Source organism: Schistocerca americana, chromosome 6 (genome assembly GCF_021461395.2).
Source record: "Schistocerca americana isolate TAMUIC-IGC-003095 chromosome 6, iqSchAmer2.1, whole genome shotgun sequence".
Taxonomy (NCBI): domain Eukaryota; kingdom Metazoa; phylum Arthropoda; class Insecta; order Orthoptera; family Acrididae; genus Schistocerca; species Schistocerca americana.
Window position 1 is genome coordinate 340,554,684 of NC_060124.1, and position 18,442 is coordinate 340,573,125.

Genomic DNA, 18,442 nt, shown 5'->3' on the forward strand with positions numbered 1-18,442 from the left:
TAACACAATGGAGTAAAAAAAAAACCTGTCTATATCGATTTACATATCTCAACGCTTTTTGTGAATTTCAGAATTATGTTTTGAAAATATGAGTAGCCACAGTATGTTAACTGTCTTGTGACATGATAAAGTGGAAGGACTGCTAACTGTCAGCTATGACATTAATGCATGAAATTTTTAAACTGTCAAAATATTTGTACATGAAAATGAAAGAATCTGAAATTTTTTGCTTATTTAGACATTATTTTCTCCAAAATCCCCATCCTAAATGTTATAAAAATTTCATGGTATGTTCAGTTGTCACTGTACTTAAGAGAATGTACAATCACAGGGGACACTTAAATATTTAAACTGATCACTGGTTTTAAGTAAATTTCATGCAACACTGGTATTTCTGAATTAAGATAATTAATTAACAATAGTATAAGTAAGTGGGAAAGCAATTCATAAATTTGTTCAAAAACATTTTACAACAAAAATGAAATACAGAATATTTATACCCACTTTTCTTTTTATGATATAATTCACAAATTATTATTGTCTTCCATCATGATTCTACTTCTTCCCGACTTTCCATGAACTAAAATTGTCTACAATGTAACAATTAACACTGCACTTTTGAAAAGAGTTCATTTGTTTTTCATCTGCTTGCCACTGAACTTGTATAGCCTAGCTGAATCTGTGCTTGGACAAAGATGAACCAACAAGAGCAGTACTTCAGAAATGGGAACTGCTCACTGATATCTTGATGATGGCCATTTGAAAGCATTAGCAGGACCATGAGGCATCATAAAGAAGATGGTCATATCTTGCAGCTCATGAGAGAGACTTGTTTTCTGTCCCAACCACGACTGATTGTCATACGCACAAGAAATGAACTGATCACTACAAAGTCTTTTAATGTATACTGTGGTCTCTGTATTCCACACACAGTAACAGGCTGCATTTCATGGAGAACAATTCTCGCGAAGTATGTGCCACTTTGGGATGCAACCCAGAAGTGAGGTGATTGAATACTTACCACAGGCTTCGTAGCAGACACACTTATCTCTTTTTTAAACAGAATTCCATTAATGTACTTTCATTTAGAATTAAGAGTTTCCCATTTTTTACTAATGTTGATATGGTGTGTACAAATCCAGTAGAATCTCTTATAGTATCAACAGCATCGTGCTGCAGATTACATCTTGTTGCAAGATGTTTACCGAGACTTCCTGCCCCATCACGCACACTTTTTCCATGACTTGTTGCTGAAACAATCCATTTTTTTTCTAAATCCTGTACTACAGTGCTGACTAAGCTCATAAAGCTGAAAGAGGTTTTAAAATGAGATGCTGCACCATCAGTCACATACAAATGTTTATCACTGACAATAGCAAAACTGTGATGTTCCAAGGAAGTGAGCCACACAAGTGAATACCTGTGATGTGTGCCAGTGGTAACTTCGAATTTTGTTCTGCAAAGCAAGATACCAGTTCTCACAAAGTGCACATGAAGAACTAATGTGGTCAGTATTCTCTGATGTGGCTGATTTTACTTCTGCTGTGGCCTGTCTCTGTATCCTCCAGATATGATGGTGAGCTATTCCTTTCATGACACAATGCCTAAAATCTGTAACAAACTTCTCTGGGTCTACTATCTTCTTCACCAACTCTTCTACTCCCACAATACATAGGTTATGTAATTGTCAGTATGCTTCAACAGACATCACTTCAACACCAGGACACATTGCACTCTCCTGCAACCAACATTTATCTTGCAGTTCTTGATACATACACAAAAGCATCAGGTCCATCTCTGTGTACTTCTTTCCTGTGACACTGCTTATGGTGAAACAAAAAAATTTCTAATTAGTGCAGTAAATACATGTGCATACTTCCTTCACTGGCTGACATTTTATCCATTTTGGTCATAAAGAGTAGAATTTTAAATTCGGGTTCTCCTTTTTGATTAGGAGATATGCTTCTCTTATTGACCTTATCATATATCTTTTTAACTTTTTCACTGTTTTCACTAACAGAGATAACATCAGCCTGGTTTTTCATTTTTGAATTTATTGTCATTAACATATGTCAGTATGATCTGCATTTTCATAAAAGAGAAAGGTTGACCCTCAGTTTTAAGGACTATAACACCAGGTCTAATTTTGTGCTTAGTTTTATATATGTAACTGATTTTCTAATTTATTTCAACTATTCATAGTTAATACTATTGTTATAGGGTGAAATCAGTAATTGTTTCACACTTAAATTCTATTGCTGATGCATAAATGAACATAAACTCTGTACCAATTATTAATATTTGGGGGAACAACTAATAATAATCTTCAAGTATCTGTTTGGCTCTATTCAAAAACATTTTAACAAAGCAAGCCCTTAATTAATTCCAAAGTAATTAACAGTTTTGTCAAAAGTATTGTTTGTGTAACTATATATGTTAATTTCATGATTTAAACAAATAATTTGGCCTAACTCTTGTAGTAAAAGAAACTGTTAAAAAGATGGAATTTGTTGATGTATTCTGTTAATTTAATGAGCTAAGTTTTAATTGTAATTTTTGTAAATTAAATTTCAAACAATGTGTATTTCAGTACCAGTTATTGTGATCATGTACAAGGGCCCAATTTTTGGATCCGAGATGGTCAGTCCATGGCCGAGTTTCAGACGAGGAACCTGTGTTGGTTAGAATGACAACAATGCATCAACTTAACTGTGAGATAAGTGTTACACAATTAGGCCATGTGTTACAACAATGACAGTGTCTGCTCCATACGTACCTTTCTATTCTTTAAGAACTGTGAACTTTGTGGTTAGGTTTTTACTGCTCATAGATACTCATACTGTAACAGTATGTGGAAGTTCGCCTGAAAACTATTATTGAGGCTTGTAGAAAGTTAAACAATAGTGCACTGGCCATATTAAATGTGTATATGGGCGGTTGCGAAAAGTGAAAGTAAACAACTGTGAAATGCAAATGTGCACCTGTCAGCTACATCATTTACAGTAGACAGTACTGCACTTCCACACCTCATTTTTCAGCTAGTATCACAACACAGTACCTTGACACTGAGGACAACAAACGAAGAAATAAAAAGGGGGCGAACATTGTCACATTTGTTGCCCTGATGTGAGGACTTTTGTATGTGGGCACAATAAATTAGGACTCACGAATTTTGAACAATGAACTCAACAGCAGTTTACAGTGTAGTGGTGCCACAGCCAATCAGCACATGGGTTCCATGGCCACAGTATAACAGCAACCAATTACCAAGTGGGTTCTATGGAAGCAGCCACTAAGTACAGGAGCAGCCAATCAGCAGGTAGGTGGACACAGCTGACCGGAGATAAACAAGATGCCTTGCCGAGAGATTTACAACTTGTAGCAGCCATGTAGACAATGGATCCAGACGAGAACCGCAGCCTCAGAAGCAGATGAGTGAATAAGAATAAGATAATTTCATAGCAAAAGCTGTTTTATAATAAGTGATATATAATGAGTGGCTTTAACAAACATGACAGTGTATGTTGAGGTGAATGAAGTGGACAAGAATGGTACTGAAGTGCATGAGATAGTTAAGGTTAAGGAGGAGGAACCTAGTAGCAAAAATCAGCAAGGGCAAAAGTTTATGGCAGACGGAAAAGTGGAAGCGATGCTAAGGCAAATTATGAGTAGTATGTGTAGGGTGGAAAAGAAAACTGATAGCATTAGAACTGACATGGTTAACTTAAAGAATGAGCTGAAGAAAGAAATTAAAAAGGAGATTCCGGTAGTCAGCTCTAATCTTTCAGAATTAAATAAGAAGTTTGTTGTGGTAATTAAAGATTGTGACAATACTAATGAGAAATTAACATTGAGTTGTAAATGTGTGGAAGAGAAAAAGAATCTTTGTGATGACAATAGTAAGAAGGTGAAGGTTTCCGAGCAACAATGTGCTGAAAACAGGGTTAAACTTGAGAACCAAAACGATCATATTAAAAATGATTTAGCAGCAGAGGTAGAAACCAAGTAAGCAGTAGTGGTAGAGGAAAAGCTGGTAAAAGTAAATAAAAATGTAGATTCCAAATTGTCTGAAATAGAGACTAAGGTGGAAGTAGTACAAAATCTAAAGCGTAGAAAAAGTGACAGTAGGTCTGATTCTGATAGTAGTTGTAATGACAATAGCAATGACAAATACAGTAGTGATGGGGTATTTTAATTTATTATTGATAATGATGGCAATATGGTAACTAAAAAGGAAGTGTGTCACCCTGTAATAACAGCAAGTGTACAAAGTATACATGTTAATTGTTTACTGGACAGTGGTAGTGATTTTAATCGCATTTCACAAGCATCTTTGAATCTATTAAGAAGACAGAGGGTACAGTAGTGATGCATGTTTCTGGAATAAAAATTATTGGTGCTAATGTTAAGCTATCAAAGAGTGTGAAACATGAGTTAATATTAACTATGGAATTGGCAGGAGAGCTGTTGGAGTGCAATTTGTTGGTGATCCTAAATCTCAGCATTGATGTATTATTTGGGAATAATTTCTTGTGCAACTAGCAAGTAGGGGGTTAAACATTCTAAGTTGGATTCATTATGTGGCAAAAATGCTAACCCCAAGTGTCTGTCTCATTTTTCATGTTTCCTGAGGCAGTCAAACTCTTCTCCTATCGTATCTGTAGTTTATAAGTGAATCACACACATTTTATCTTTGACTTTTATGTGATTTTGTACGGAAGGATACTTTAGTATAAGGATATTTTAGAAAAGTTTTTTCCAGGGTTTCTATGTGTGTATATATATATATATATTATGTTGTGTTAGTTGTAAGTAATGGAGTCATAAGAGGATGGATGAAAGTAAATTGGTACCACGATTAAATAATTTATTTCAAAGAAAGAGATAAGGTAAACAGAAAATGAAAGGTGTCAACATATGTGGAGGATAATTAACATCTGAAGTAATCAGCTCAGGGTGTAGTAGCAGTGGCAATGTGCAGTAAAAACCATCTTAAATACGAGATCTTAATACTGATTGTGGTATAATAGAAGTGTTTGTGTTCACTGCGATCAGAATCTGGAGATAACTATCTATCTGTGTCATGGTACAGCCTTGTTTAACATTAAGAATTTACAACTTTAAACATAGTTGCCTGGAGTAATTTATGTGGAAAGAATAAGCAAGGTTTGTATGAACAGGGTGACACACGGGAGACGGATGGTTTTGAACTGCATACTACTGAGGGCGTGGTGGTGGGAGGTGGTCGTGGTGGTTACAGTTCTGGTCCACACAAGATGCCATTTCATTTACTCAGTCACTATGGAGCAGTGCGACTTGCAACATTGAGTGTTTGTCTACAACAGTTTTGTCAAAAGTGGTGAGTCTATTATTGCTACACAGCGATTATTTCGTGCGTGGTTTAATGTCGGTCAACATGGAGCTGTTCTGAGCCGTAACACAATCCTCAGATGGGTGGAAAACTTCAGATCAACTGGAAACATACTGGATAAGAAGCATCCTGGCCCAAGACACAGAGTAACAACACCAGAAAATGTTGAAAGGGTAAGGCAAGCGGCAGTCAGAAGCCCAGGACGGTCAGCTAGACGTCCTGCTAGTGAGTTATGAATCAATCATGAATCAGTAAGACAAATTTTGCATAAAGAATTAAAATTCCATCTCTACAAAATGCTCATTGTCCAACAACTTAAGGAAACTGATTTTGCTGTATGAGAGACTTCGCTTACAGAATGCAAGTGATTTTGGGACCGAATGAAAATGAAATTTTATTGATGAGCGATGAAGCTCATTTTCATTTAAACGGGACCATGAATAAGCAAAACCTATGTTACTGGGCTCCAGAGCATCCACACCTTTCCACCAGCGTCCTCTACACTCAGAAAAAGTAACAGTCTGGTGTGCTCTTGGCTGTTGGCATTATTGGACCTTATTTTTTTTTTAAGAGAACGGGGCCACAGTTACTGTTAATTTGGTTCATTACATTCGTATGCTTGAAACAGTCTTGAAACCAGAACTAAGAAGACGATAAATCCCTTTAAAATGTGTTTGGTTCCAGCAGGATGGGGCAACATTGCACACCACAAACACTTCAATGACAGTTCTTAGACGCATGTTTTCTGGCTGGATTATCTCATGTTTTGGCAATGTTCCTTGGCCTCCCAGGTCTCCTGACTCGTCAGTATGTAACTTTTTCTGTGGGGGTACCTTAAGAACTGTGTCTATAACCACAAATGATGAAATCTGGCTGAGTTGAAGAATGCAATAATTCAAGAAATTGCTGCCATCCCTGCAAAAGATTTTAGTCCGTGTGATGGGAGGATTTTGAGAAGAGACTTGAGTCCTGCATTCAAAATGATGGACTTCACCTTGAATGACATTATTTTTCACAAATAACTTTGTTAACTAAAATAGCAAATAATGAGTTTAGATTTTGTGTAAATAAACATGCATTAATTTTAAAGTTGGCTGAGTATTATTTCATTAAAAACTCTCCGTCTCCCGTGTGTCACCCTGTACAATACCCTTCAGGCTGGAATCTTTAGCAATTTGACAGAATACAGTGAAATAATAGTTTTTCTAAGTGATAATTTTGTCTGATCATTTATGAGAGTTAATTGTGCGTTAGATAAGCAGAGCAGGTGTTTATTTATGAGATAATGAAATAATAAAATAATGAATAATGTTACGGTCTTAATGGTTAGGGAGCCTGTATCTGCAGTAGGGATATTTTTGATAATGCACTCCACTAGTTAACGAGGTAAGAAATGTAAGTAAAATAATGGAGCTGACAGATGTGTTTAAGTAGTAAAAAAGATAACTGTATACAAACAAATGTGGTGTAACAGTATTGATGATGAAACTTTGAACTAGGCAACATTGGGTACTGTTCATATTGTGCAATTCATGATACTGCAACTGGGAATGAGAACTGAAAAGAAAGAGCAAAATTTTGTGAGGTAGAAGTCATATAATGCTACATCATTGGATTATAGGTTATCTGAAGATCTCTATTTGTGTTCTGAGGAATTGTGAAATTTAAGTGGTAATAACAGGATAAAGAATAACGATTTTTCTGATTAACTGCTAACAGTCATTGGATCTCGACCAATGCGAGCAGCAATGTTGCGATATGATAAACCACAATCGCAATAGGCTACAATCCAACCTTTATCAAAGTCAGAAACGTGATGGTATGCATTTCTCCTCCTTACATGAGGCATCACAACAATGTTTCACCAGGCAAAGCCGGTCAACTGCTGTTTGTGTATGAGAAATCAGTTGGAAACTTTCCTCGTGTCAGCACGTTGTAGGTGGCGCCACCAACGCCAACCTTGTGTGAATGCTCTGAAAAGCTAATCATTTACATGTCAAAGCATCTTCTTCCTGTCGGTTAAATTTCGCTTCTGTAGCACATCATCTTTGTGGTGTAGCAATTTTAATGGCCAGTAGTGTATTAATACACACTTTTTACTCTGAACTCCAAAACAGTTACCAGAAACTATTTTAAGTAAAACCAAATTTTACCAGTTTGTCAGTGGAGGACCCCAACTCTCCTTTTGTTAAGTAATATTCCATTCCCACAAACCTCTTTGCCCCCCCCCCCCCCCCCCATTATCTCACCGCTCCTTGTACTGCACTTCCATACCCATTTTTCAGCCAGTATCACAACGCAATACATCAACAATAAGGACAACAAATGAAGAAATAAAAGACAGCAAACGTCATCACACTCTCCTACCTTTCCAACAACACGGAAGTTCTGTGAAACTTGTGGAACTAGCACTTCTGGAAGAGAAGGTATTGTTGAGACATGGCTTACTCATGGCCTGGGGCATGTTTCCAGAATGGACTGCATGCTGATATGAAACATCCTGGAAGATTAAAACTGTGTGCCACACCAAGTCTCAACCTTGTGACTTCTGCTTTGTATGGGCAAGTTATCTACCAACTGAGCTACCCAAGAACAACATGTGACCTGTCCTCACATGTTATTTCTGCCAGTACCTTTTCTCCTACCTTCCATACTTCTCAGAAGTCCTCCAACGAAGCTTGCACGACTAGCACTCCTGAAAGAAAGGATATTATGGAGACATGGCTTAGCTGTAGTATAGGGGATGTTTCCATAGTGAAATTTTCACTGTGTAGTGGAGTGTACGCAGACATGAAACTTCCTGACAGATTGAAACTGTGAATTGGACTGAGACTCAAACTTGAGACCTTTGCATTTCACAAGTAAGTGCTCTCCTAACTCAGCTACACAAGCACGACTCACGACCTGTTCTCACAGCTTTACTTACCTCATCTCCTACCTTCCAAACATTACACAAGTTGCCCTGTGAGGAGAACAGGTCATGAGTCCTGCTTGGGTAGCTCATGAGAGGCAAAGGTCCCCAGTTTCAGTCTTGGTCTGGTACACAGTTTTAATCTGCCAGGAAGTTTCATATCAGTGCACACTCTGCTGCAAAGTGGAAATTTCATTCTGGAAACATCCCCCCAGGCTGTGGCTAAGCCATGTATCCATAATATCTTTTCTTCCAGGAATGGCAGCTCTGCAAGATTTGCAGAGCTTCTGTAAGTTTGAATGGTAGGAGATAAGGTACTGGTGGCAGTAAATCTGTGAGAAGGGGTCATGAGTCATGCTTGAGTAACTCAGTTGGCAGAGTACTTGACCATGAAAAGCAAAAGTCTGAGTGTGAGTTTTTGTTGGACACAGTTTTAATCTGCCTGAAAGTTCATATCTGTGGACACTCAGCTGCAGAGTGAAACATATCACTGCAACCAGATTAGAATTTTAGCAGAAAAAGAGTCCCAATCAATCATATGCAGACTGGGCTGCTGACCTACAGAGTTGCTGTTTTAAACTTTTGTGTGAGCAGGACTACACAGGCTCTGTAATCGGTGACATTAAAGTAGAGCTTATCCTTGACTCAGAAGTGAGAAACCACAAGATCCATCTTTGATGGAAATTATGCGAAGAGCTCAAGCTCACAAAATTGCCCATGCAACCCAGGGCTTGTTTTACACAACCCGTGGTTTGTTTCTGGTGGAAGAAAACATCACGCGGGATGTTATGCCACCTTTGGTGAGGCCTTCACCAGCACGACCTAGTAAACAACCACACCAAGGACGACTGGTCGCTTCAGGAGCAGTGTCTTTGCTTGGATGTAAACATAATTTCCTTTGCCCTGCACACACTGTGTGTCCCCATTGACATGCAAAGGGCACTTGTATGAGGTATGTTACAGCAGTTCCAATGAGAGCACATCCCAACCTATGGGAACAAACCAAGTGAGTGAGTACGCCACAGAACTGTCGAACTCCCACAACACAAACCAGAAAATGTGCTTTGATGCATTCACTGACAAACAACCTATGAGGTTATTTTTGCACACCAATGCTTCTGTATCACTGCTAAACCAATCTATTTGTGTTATTGCTAAACTAGTCTACTTAAGTTTGGGGTCATGCTTCTTCCAGGTAGCTGAGACAAATCTTTGTGCCCTTACTAGGAAATTTTCAAGTAATTACTTATAACCAAGTCACTTATTCCAATAAATTTTATAATTCTGGTAGCAGCTCACCCCAAAGTGGAAAATGGTTTTTGGCTAGAATTTTCCCATGATTTTGATTTAAGGTATATGAAAAAATCACAGCAAGCAATCTGAAGGGCCTTGCGGCATGTTAATGACTCTTTGTTATAAAAATGCTCAATTTTTTTCATCTGGCTAGGAAAGACAACTGATTTTGAAGGTCCTCATGTCTCTCTTAAAGTGATGGCATCCCCATATTTTTTCAAAGCTCACCTGGGACCCTTGGCTCTTATGGATGGCCTTGAAACAGAGCTAGATAGGCTCACATAGGCTAACTCATAAAGTTGCTTAACATCTATTCCCCACTGTCAATGGACCCCTACCCTGTGTGCACACCCAACAGCACCTTGACTCCGTGGTGACTTCAAAGTAACAATCAATGCACAAGTCAAAATAGAAACTTATCCTCTACCAACTCTGGAGGATGAACTCTTTGCAAAATTAGACCATGGCACTTCATTCCATAAAACTGAACTCACAGAGGCATATTTTTCAAATTCCTTTGGCTGCAGCATCACAAAATTATCTAGAGGTGAACATGCCATATGGACTTTACTGTTATAAATGGTTGCCTTTTGGAATCTATCCAGCCCCTTCCATATTTCAGCATTTCACAGATGCACTACAACAGAACATTCCTAACTATGTTGCATACCTTAACAATCATTTGCTCACAGTTACAACTTCAGGGAAACCACCTTCACAACCTTGAGCTTTTCTTCCAGACTGGCAACAAGTGGACTTGGAAGCATAACATGCAGAAGTTTTCTTTTATGTAACCTTCCTTGATATACTTAGGGTTTAAACTTTCAACAAATGGACTGGAACCAATGAAGGATTATGTTACAGTTATTAATTACATACAGCCCTCCAAGAATGACAAAGACTTCCAGATATTTCTAGGTAAAGTTTTAAACTATTGTGCCAAAATTATCAGAAATATCTTACCCAATGAAACAACTACCAAGGCATACTTTTTGAAAGATCACCTTGCTGTCAACAAGCTGTACATGTTACGAGTACCTTAAATGGGCACTATGCTTAATGAAGTACAGTCCTGGTTTGCCTCTGATAGTAGCAATACATGTGCCCCTATGATATTGGTGCAGTCCTATCCCAAAAATACCCTGACAGCACCAAGTGCCCTATTCCCTATGCTTCTAAGACATTATCTGCTTCTCAGCAACAGTATTCTCAAACAGAGTGGGAGGCCCTCACTGCTATTTAAGTTGAAAAATTGTGGAGCCACTATCATTTTAAATGTGACACGAGCTTCAAAATCAGTTGTCTTCCCATGTCCACATGAAAAAAAATTGAGCATACTTATAACAGAGAGTCTTTAAGATGGCAAAAGACCCATCAGATTGCTTGGTGTACTTATGGTTTAAATTGTTCCTTTATTTACAGAAATTTCATCTTGTCATGGATCACCACCCACTGCTCACTGTTTTTGTCCCCAAGCATCCCTTACCAAACCAGGCAACCCATTGCCTCCACCACTGGTTGCTGTACTTACATAATTTTCATTATTCTATACACTATCAAGCAGTGATGTTTTATGGAAATGCAGACATGCTGTCCTGATTCCTCATGGAACCTGACCCGTTCTTTGACCAACATGAACTGAAGTGTTTGCATATCGATCAAGATCTGGATTCTGCCATTTACACCTTTTCCTTAACATCATGTGGCATCATGGACACTAACCACAAGAACCCAATGACTTTGTACAAAATGGATAGATGGACACTTCTCCCGGGCCCAAATTTCATACCCATCGGCCACAGCAGCATCAATTACACCTAAATCAAATAGTTCTGTTGTGGGTCTCAGAGGATGACCACTGCCATGTCCCGATTCCTCCCAATCTGAGGCCATAAGTCCGGTGCTTCCTGCATACTGTGTACTAGGGCATGTCCCAGATGAAAAGTTTGGTGCAATAACATGTTTTGTGGCCAAATATTGACTCTGACATTGTGGACCAGGTCTACCAATTTTCTAGCTCTGGAACTCTGAGAGCATATTCACTTAGATCTTAACGGTCCATTTCTGGGCTCCATTGCACTGGCCATGACTGATTCCTCTTCTCATTTCCATTTTGTGTTCCCTTTGTCTAAAGTCAATACTACTGCTATTATCATCACTCAGAAAAAGTCTTTGCCCTTGAGGGCACCTCATGTACCTTTGTTTCTGATAATAGGATGCCACTTATCTCCTATGAATTCAAATAGTGTTGCACTTGTAATGGAATTCATAATCTTTGCACTGTGCCTTTTCACCCAGCCTCCAACAGTCATGTGGGCACTAGGTCTGCACCTTTAAAATCCAGCTCCAGAACGAAATGATGTAAAACACTGCATCCAATGAGCTCTGTAGCTTTCTAGCAACTTATAGGGCCACACTGATGGAGAACTGCAGCCCACAACAGCAGCTTCAGGGTCACCCTCACCACACCTTTTTGAATATGCTGTGTGCATGTCATCACTGAAGCCTCTTCCTTCCTAATGGGCATTAGGAGTGGGCTCGTAAGTTTCAATGTCATGCTACCTAGATCTGCAGGACACTCTCCGCCTGCCACTGGTCTACATTGTATACTGTGGCATCTGTCCACAGACTTCTGCAGTGCTATCAAAATCAACTTCACCTAAACCATCCTTGTCAGCAGCCAACTGCTTCTCCACCACCAGTTGAACGTCTGGTCCCATGGTCACTCCATAATTTCCCACTATGCCTTGCCTTTCTCAGAGTTGGTTCTCTCCCAGTAGTTGTGCTGCTTTGGGGGGGGGGGGGGCATTGATCCTCTGGTGCTCCCTCTTATGGCATCACACAGAACTCCAGCATATCAGCTGGCTTGGGGTTAGCATAAGCCACTGTTAATGCAAGTAGTGGAGTGCACACCACTGCATTATCTGCGGTGTTATTATGGTGGACTCTATTTATAATACACAGCACTCTGATATGGCTTGGACTAGACTTTGCTTGGGAATATGGACTTAAGACAGCTGGGATTGTTTTTAGTAGCACCATGTCTATATACAGGGTGGTTCAAAAATAACTGTACACACTTCATGGGTGTTATGTAAGCATCAAAACATCAAAAAAAGTTTTGTCTGAAACTGCTTTATTTCCAAGTTATGATGCATAATGCCATTTATCATAGGCATTACAACATGGGCCAGCACAGACTTTTGGCATGTTGTCTTTGCTTGCATCATTTTGAACATGTTCTGGGGTAAATGTGCAGTATGAAGTTGGGTTGAATTTTGGATCCCTTCATGTTGTTTCTGAGAAGAATTAATTTTCTGTTATTTGTGTTACACTTGTGATTCCTACTCTCTTGTATAACTCTGAAATAAAGCAATTTCAAACAAAACTTTATTTAACATTTTAAGCTTATTATGATGCATACATTACACCAAAGATGTGTCCAGTTACTTTTGAAACACCAAGAATTAATTTTGTGTTGTTTGTGGCGCACTTGCGATCCCTTCTCCTCTGTGTATCTTGAAAATAAACAAATTTCAGGCAAATATTATTTAGTACTTAATTTTTTATTTAATATTTTATTTTGATGAAATCACCAGGTATATCTCTTGTTGTGGATAAGTTCCATTGTTTGCGGGTGTAGACTGCCTTTTCAAAACACATGTTTTTCCAAGTCACTGAAAGCTAATCAACCACAGATACTAATCATCTGTGTGTCAAAAGTTGTATTGTCACTCCATCAAAAAAGAGAGAGAGAGAGAGAGAGAGAGAGAGAGAGAGAGAGAGAGAGAGACAGAGAACACCTGCACCTTTTTTTGACAACAAAAAGAAAATGTCAACTTCTGTGAAATCTTACAAGATCCGAGCAGTAATAGCTCTCACTGTCTTGATCTTGCCCCACACTCTAATGTGAGACACAAGGAAGTACATTGTATGGCCACATTAACCATTTCTACAGACAATTCTTCTGGTTACATGAAGTCCAAAGCAGTGAATACAGTGTACATTGTTTGTTGTTGTCGACTCCTCAATAATATAAGCTCAAATTTCTTTCCTCAATTATAGCACTTCTACACTGCCATACCACTCATGCGACATTTGGTTCTAAAGTTTACAGTTACTTGCTTTACTTCATCATACTGCAATTTCTTATTTTATAATGAGTTCAACTGATCAATAGCAGTACAGTTACTGCGTACTTTACAAATACAAGAAAGAGCACAAGTGACCAGCACTGAGCCTTGTGGCCATTACTCCACTTACATCACAGAAGTGTGATTTATTTAGATGAATTTTATGACCCAAACAGACAAAAGCGTTAGATACATCACATAGGATTCTAACTGGTGCCCTTTAACTGTAAGAGATTTCAGGTGAAGGAGAAAATAACAGCATCTATTTTTGCTGGAAACCAAACTGACATTACTGAGAAGGTTATGACTTTCAGGTGGTCAAAATTCTCCTGAATCCCAATTTCTCAAAGGCCATGGAAAAAGTTATCAACAGGGAGAAGAAGTGAGGAATTTCCCAGTTTTTAAAATAAGCAAATATCTCTTAAAACAATGTTTCCATTTACATTTCACTGCATCGATATACATAAAAATCTGCACTGTCAAGATTGTTATGCAATGCCTGACACACATTTTAGCTCATTGGCCCTTTCTCTCTTTTCCTCCATGGCCTAAAGACCCTGATTTGAGCATGGTAAACAACCAAATTGACGTAAAGCAAATATTTGCCATATTCTTTCTGCCATGAATGCTAGGTCAGTAAGGCATATAGGAGAAGTTTCACTATAGGTTATTTTGTTGCAGGTACAACTAAGTTATATTTTGAGTTCTGAGGTAATAGAAAAATATTTTGACAATAAACTGTGTGTTAGTGACTTAAAAATTTGAGAAGTCAGGGTTTCTTTAGAACCTCTTCATAAGACAATTGCAGTTCAATTACCTGCCATCACCAGAAACCAGAAGTGAGTTCAGGAAGCGGTCTTCTCCTGCCTTGAATGTTGTCACACAGTCCCCAGTTCGTAGATCCATCAAATTAACATACATGCGATTGCGAGAGAGAGCCACTAGGTGACTATCATCATGTAGTCCAAAAAATGGCATTTTTTGATTCATGACTCCTTTCAGACGAACAATTAGACGACCAGCATCTAGATCATAAACTCTCAGTTCTCGCCGACAGAGGACAACCGCCCGCCGCCAATCAATGGCACGCAGACCCCCTGGTCGAGTAACTCCTTGTAGTGTTCGTACCTTCTTATTTGTTCTCACACTCCATACAGCAATTTCTTCATGTTCTGTAGCCACCTGCACATAAATATTAACACAATCAACAGAAAAATCAGAAACTCAATATAAACAACTTTTATATCATTAACAAGTTTACATTCATTTTCACACTGTTGTGGCCCAGTTTTTATAGCAATGTACGAGGGTTGTTTTTAAGTAAGGGCTGTTTTTATTTTTAAAAAAAGATACAAATACTTTTGTAAAAAAAAACTTTTATTTTCTGATTCTACACACTTTTACCTATTATTCTACATAGTTGCCTTGTTTATTTAAGCACTTGTCATACCGTACAACTAAGTTTTTAATTCCCTCTTCAAAGAATTCGGCCGCCTGCTCCGACAGCCAAGAGTTCACGGCCGCTTTCACTTCATCGTCGTCATTGAAGCGCTGCCTGCCAAGATGGTGTTTCAGGTACCGGAAAAGGTGAAAATTGCTAGGAGCAAGGTCGGGGCTGTATGGTGCATGGTCCAAAACTTCCCAGCCAAAAGAATCAATCAAATCCCGAGTCTTTTGAGAGGTGTGAGGCCTAGCATTATCGTGCAGGAGCAAAACTCCTTTTGTCAGCATGCCGCGCCTTTTGTTTTGAATTGCTCTGTGGAGCTTCTTTAGAGTTGCACAGTAGGCATCTGAATTGATTGTTGTTCCTCGTGGCATAAAGTCCACTAGCAAAACATCGCGCCGGTCCCAGAACACAGTTGCCACAATCTTGTGCTTTGACAGCGTCTATTTGGCTTTGACCTTGACGGGTGAGGTTGTGTGTGTCGCCATTCCATCGATTGTCGCTTGCTTTCGGGAATGATATGGGATACCCATGTTTCATCTCCAGTGACAATTTGACTCAACATATCATCCCCTTCTTCCTCGTAATGAATCAAAAAGTCAAATTAAGTGGCAAATCTCTTCCCTTTGTGGTCCTCTGTGAGGAGTCTGGGTACCCACCAAGAACGCAGTTTCTTAAAGTTTAGGTTTTCAGACACAATTTTGTACAAAACCAATCTTGAAACTTGTGGAAATTCCAAAGAAAGAGTGGAAATTGTGAATCTTCTGTCCTCACGAATCTTTGTTTCGACTGCAGCCACCAAATCATCAGTGATCACAGAGGGCCGGCCTGAGCGTTCTTCATCATGGACGTTTTGACGGCCATTTCTAAACTCTCTAACCCATTGACGCACTTTACCTTCACTCATTGCATTCAAGCCATAAACTTCTGTTAAATGATGAATTTCTGCAGCTGATAGGCTTCTCGCGGTCAAAAAACGTATCACTGAATGTATCTCACACGCGGCGGGCGATTCAATAATCGTAAACATTATAAAGTAGCACAGCGATGCGTTCAAGTCAGCTACAGAGCTGCGACTTGCATCAGTGTGAACGGGAAGGATACTGGCAAGTGGCGCGGTGGCTTGTTGCGGCGTCCGCGCCAGCTACGGGACTATACGTGCGAACGGCCCTTACTTAAAAAACAACCCTTGTATTTATAATAGAGCAGAATGACAAATTCATCAAACAAAAATACGTATGACTCACATGCACATAGAGAATATGACTTAACCAGCAACAAAGACATGAATTAAATTTACTGTACCATGTTTAGGCCTTGCTAAACAACTGGTAAACTGCATATTTGACACACACTACCTTCAAATAACAATTGTAATGTAATGTCGTATGATATAATTATGAAATTAAAACACTATCACACTATCCAACATGTCAACAATAAACAAATGAGACAATTGACAAATTTGTTCCTTGAGATCTAGCGTTCCATAATTCCCATCATGAAAGAGAGCACTCAGAGATGAGGGATGAATCAAATCATTTACTGTAATGTTACACAAGTGGGTGCTTGGAAATGTTGGTACAACATGCAAAACTGGTAAGACTACATTTAAAAAAAGCCATACTTGTGTGAGCAGGAGAGCTATATCAGGGGACTTCATCAAGCTAGGTGATGGAGCAGGCAGCTATGAAATATCACAGGATACTGAGGAACTGAGCTACTGGTGGGTTTTGCCCCACAGTAACAGGTAGACACTGGTTCGTGTGAGATGACTTCCTTGTGCTGACACAAAGCATGCATTCAATTATCATATGCTCCAAGTACAGTCTGTAATTATTTGTGATTCCTTCAATCTACAATGGCTAAAAAGACATGTAACTGAGACTTGAGTACAGTGATATAGGCCACTTAATAATACGATAAACACTATCAAAGGTATAGTTTATCTAATGGAACAGACAATAGCCAATAAGTTATTAAGATCAACAGTTGCTAAAAGCATGAAGCAGCAAAGCCAAGTGAATCTTAAATTGAAAAACTCAATGGGCGTTATTATGTACTAAAGTATCAAATTAGTTAGTTGTACAGAATAATATGATAAAAAATCTTAAGACACCAAGGGATACAACACAGATAATAATATACCTATAAGGCAACTTCTATGACTTAACTTATACCAGCACCATTAAATTGTAGGAAAGTGTGGTTTGGTTGGGTAAGCTTCCTATTTTACTATATAAGCATAAAATTAATTGATGATTAATACAAAATGCTACAGGAGACAATCAAATGAAAAGTACCACTAGACAGCTTGTTGATGCTACAACATATCCTACTTGCATTGAAAACATAGTCTAAAAATAGGTTTTCATTATCAAATTCAATTCAACATTACTGAAATTGATGTTTATTTGCATTTTATTCACACAAACACTCTCAACTGATACACTATATCAATACATATAAACTGATATATGGCAAGTAATGTATGTTTCATCTGAAGTTAGAACTTCTATCTGAACCCTAGATAGTAATAAATAGTCTATAAGGAAATTATTTTTACTTCTAATATTTCCTAAATTCGCTCTTATTATTAGCCAAAAGTACCATTAATGAAAGGGATAAATGTATTGGCATGTGAGTGTAAAAATCTCACGATCTCTGAAGAGGCTTCTACAAGATATTCAGTTATTACTTTATGTAATATTCTTACTGCATGCATCTATAAGAACAAATATCTTTCTAAAATTATTTACATTAACACTTTGAAGATTATCTCACATGACAATGTTGAATGAAAATGTGTAAAGTAGATTAACGACTTCATTTGCAGGTCAACACAACTAGAGAAATTTATAACTTCAAAGAAAGCAAAATAGAGGTTTTCTGTCACATGTCGTTGGTAAAGCATTTATATGTGGGTTGCAAACAGGAGTGGAACAACAACTGGACTATGTAGGATGCTTCTCCACTCTTAATTTAGTTTTATTCTTGTGGTACCATTTCATAATGAACCCATGTTTGTTTATTTATTTCTACAGGACTGAATTTCTTTTCCCATTTCTGTGAAGAACTCTTTATAGAAGCCACACTGAATTGACCTTAAAAGGCTATTGTCAGAAAATTGAGTCAATAATCTAATATAAGCTACCTTCTCAAAAATGTTTTAGAGGAGGTGGATTTATAATTAAGGATCACTAGCTTTTCTCCACTTTCATAATTGAGTGTTACTATTGAATATTTCAATCTTTCAAGAAATACAGTGACTTACTGATTAATTATGACTG

At 38.3% G+C, this 18,442-nt stretch overlaps 1 protein-coding gene across 1 annotated transcript in view; it reads right to left on the reverse strand.

The window, feature by feature from the left end:
* The window catches only part of LOC124619443 (NACHT domain- and WD repeat-containing protein 1), a 578,477-nt gene that overhangs the window by 21,726 nt on the left and 538,309 nt on the right, over window positions 1-18,442 (reverse strand). The window contains exon 22 of the mRNA XM_047145830.1: window positions 14,526-14,890. Within this exon, the coding sequence (XP_047001786.1) occupies window positions 14,526-14,890 (365 nt within the window). The remainder of the gene's footprint in view (window positions 1-14,525; window positions 14,891-18,442) is intronic.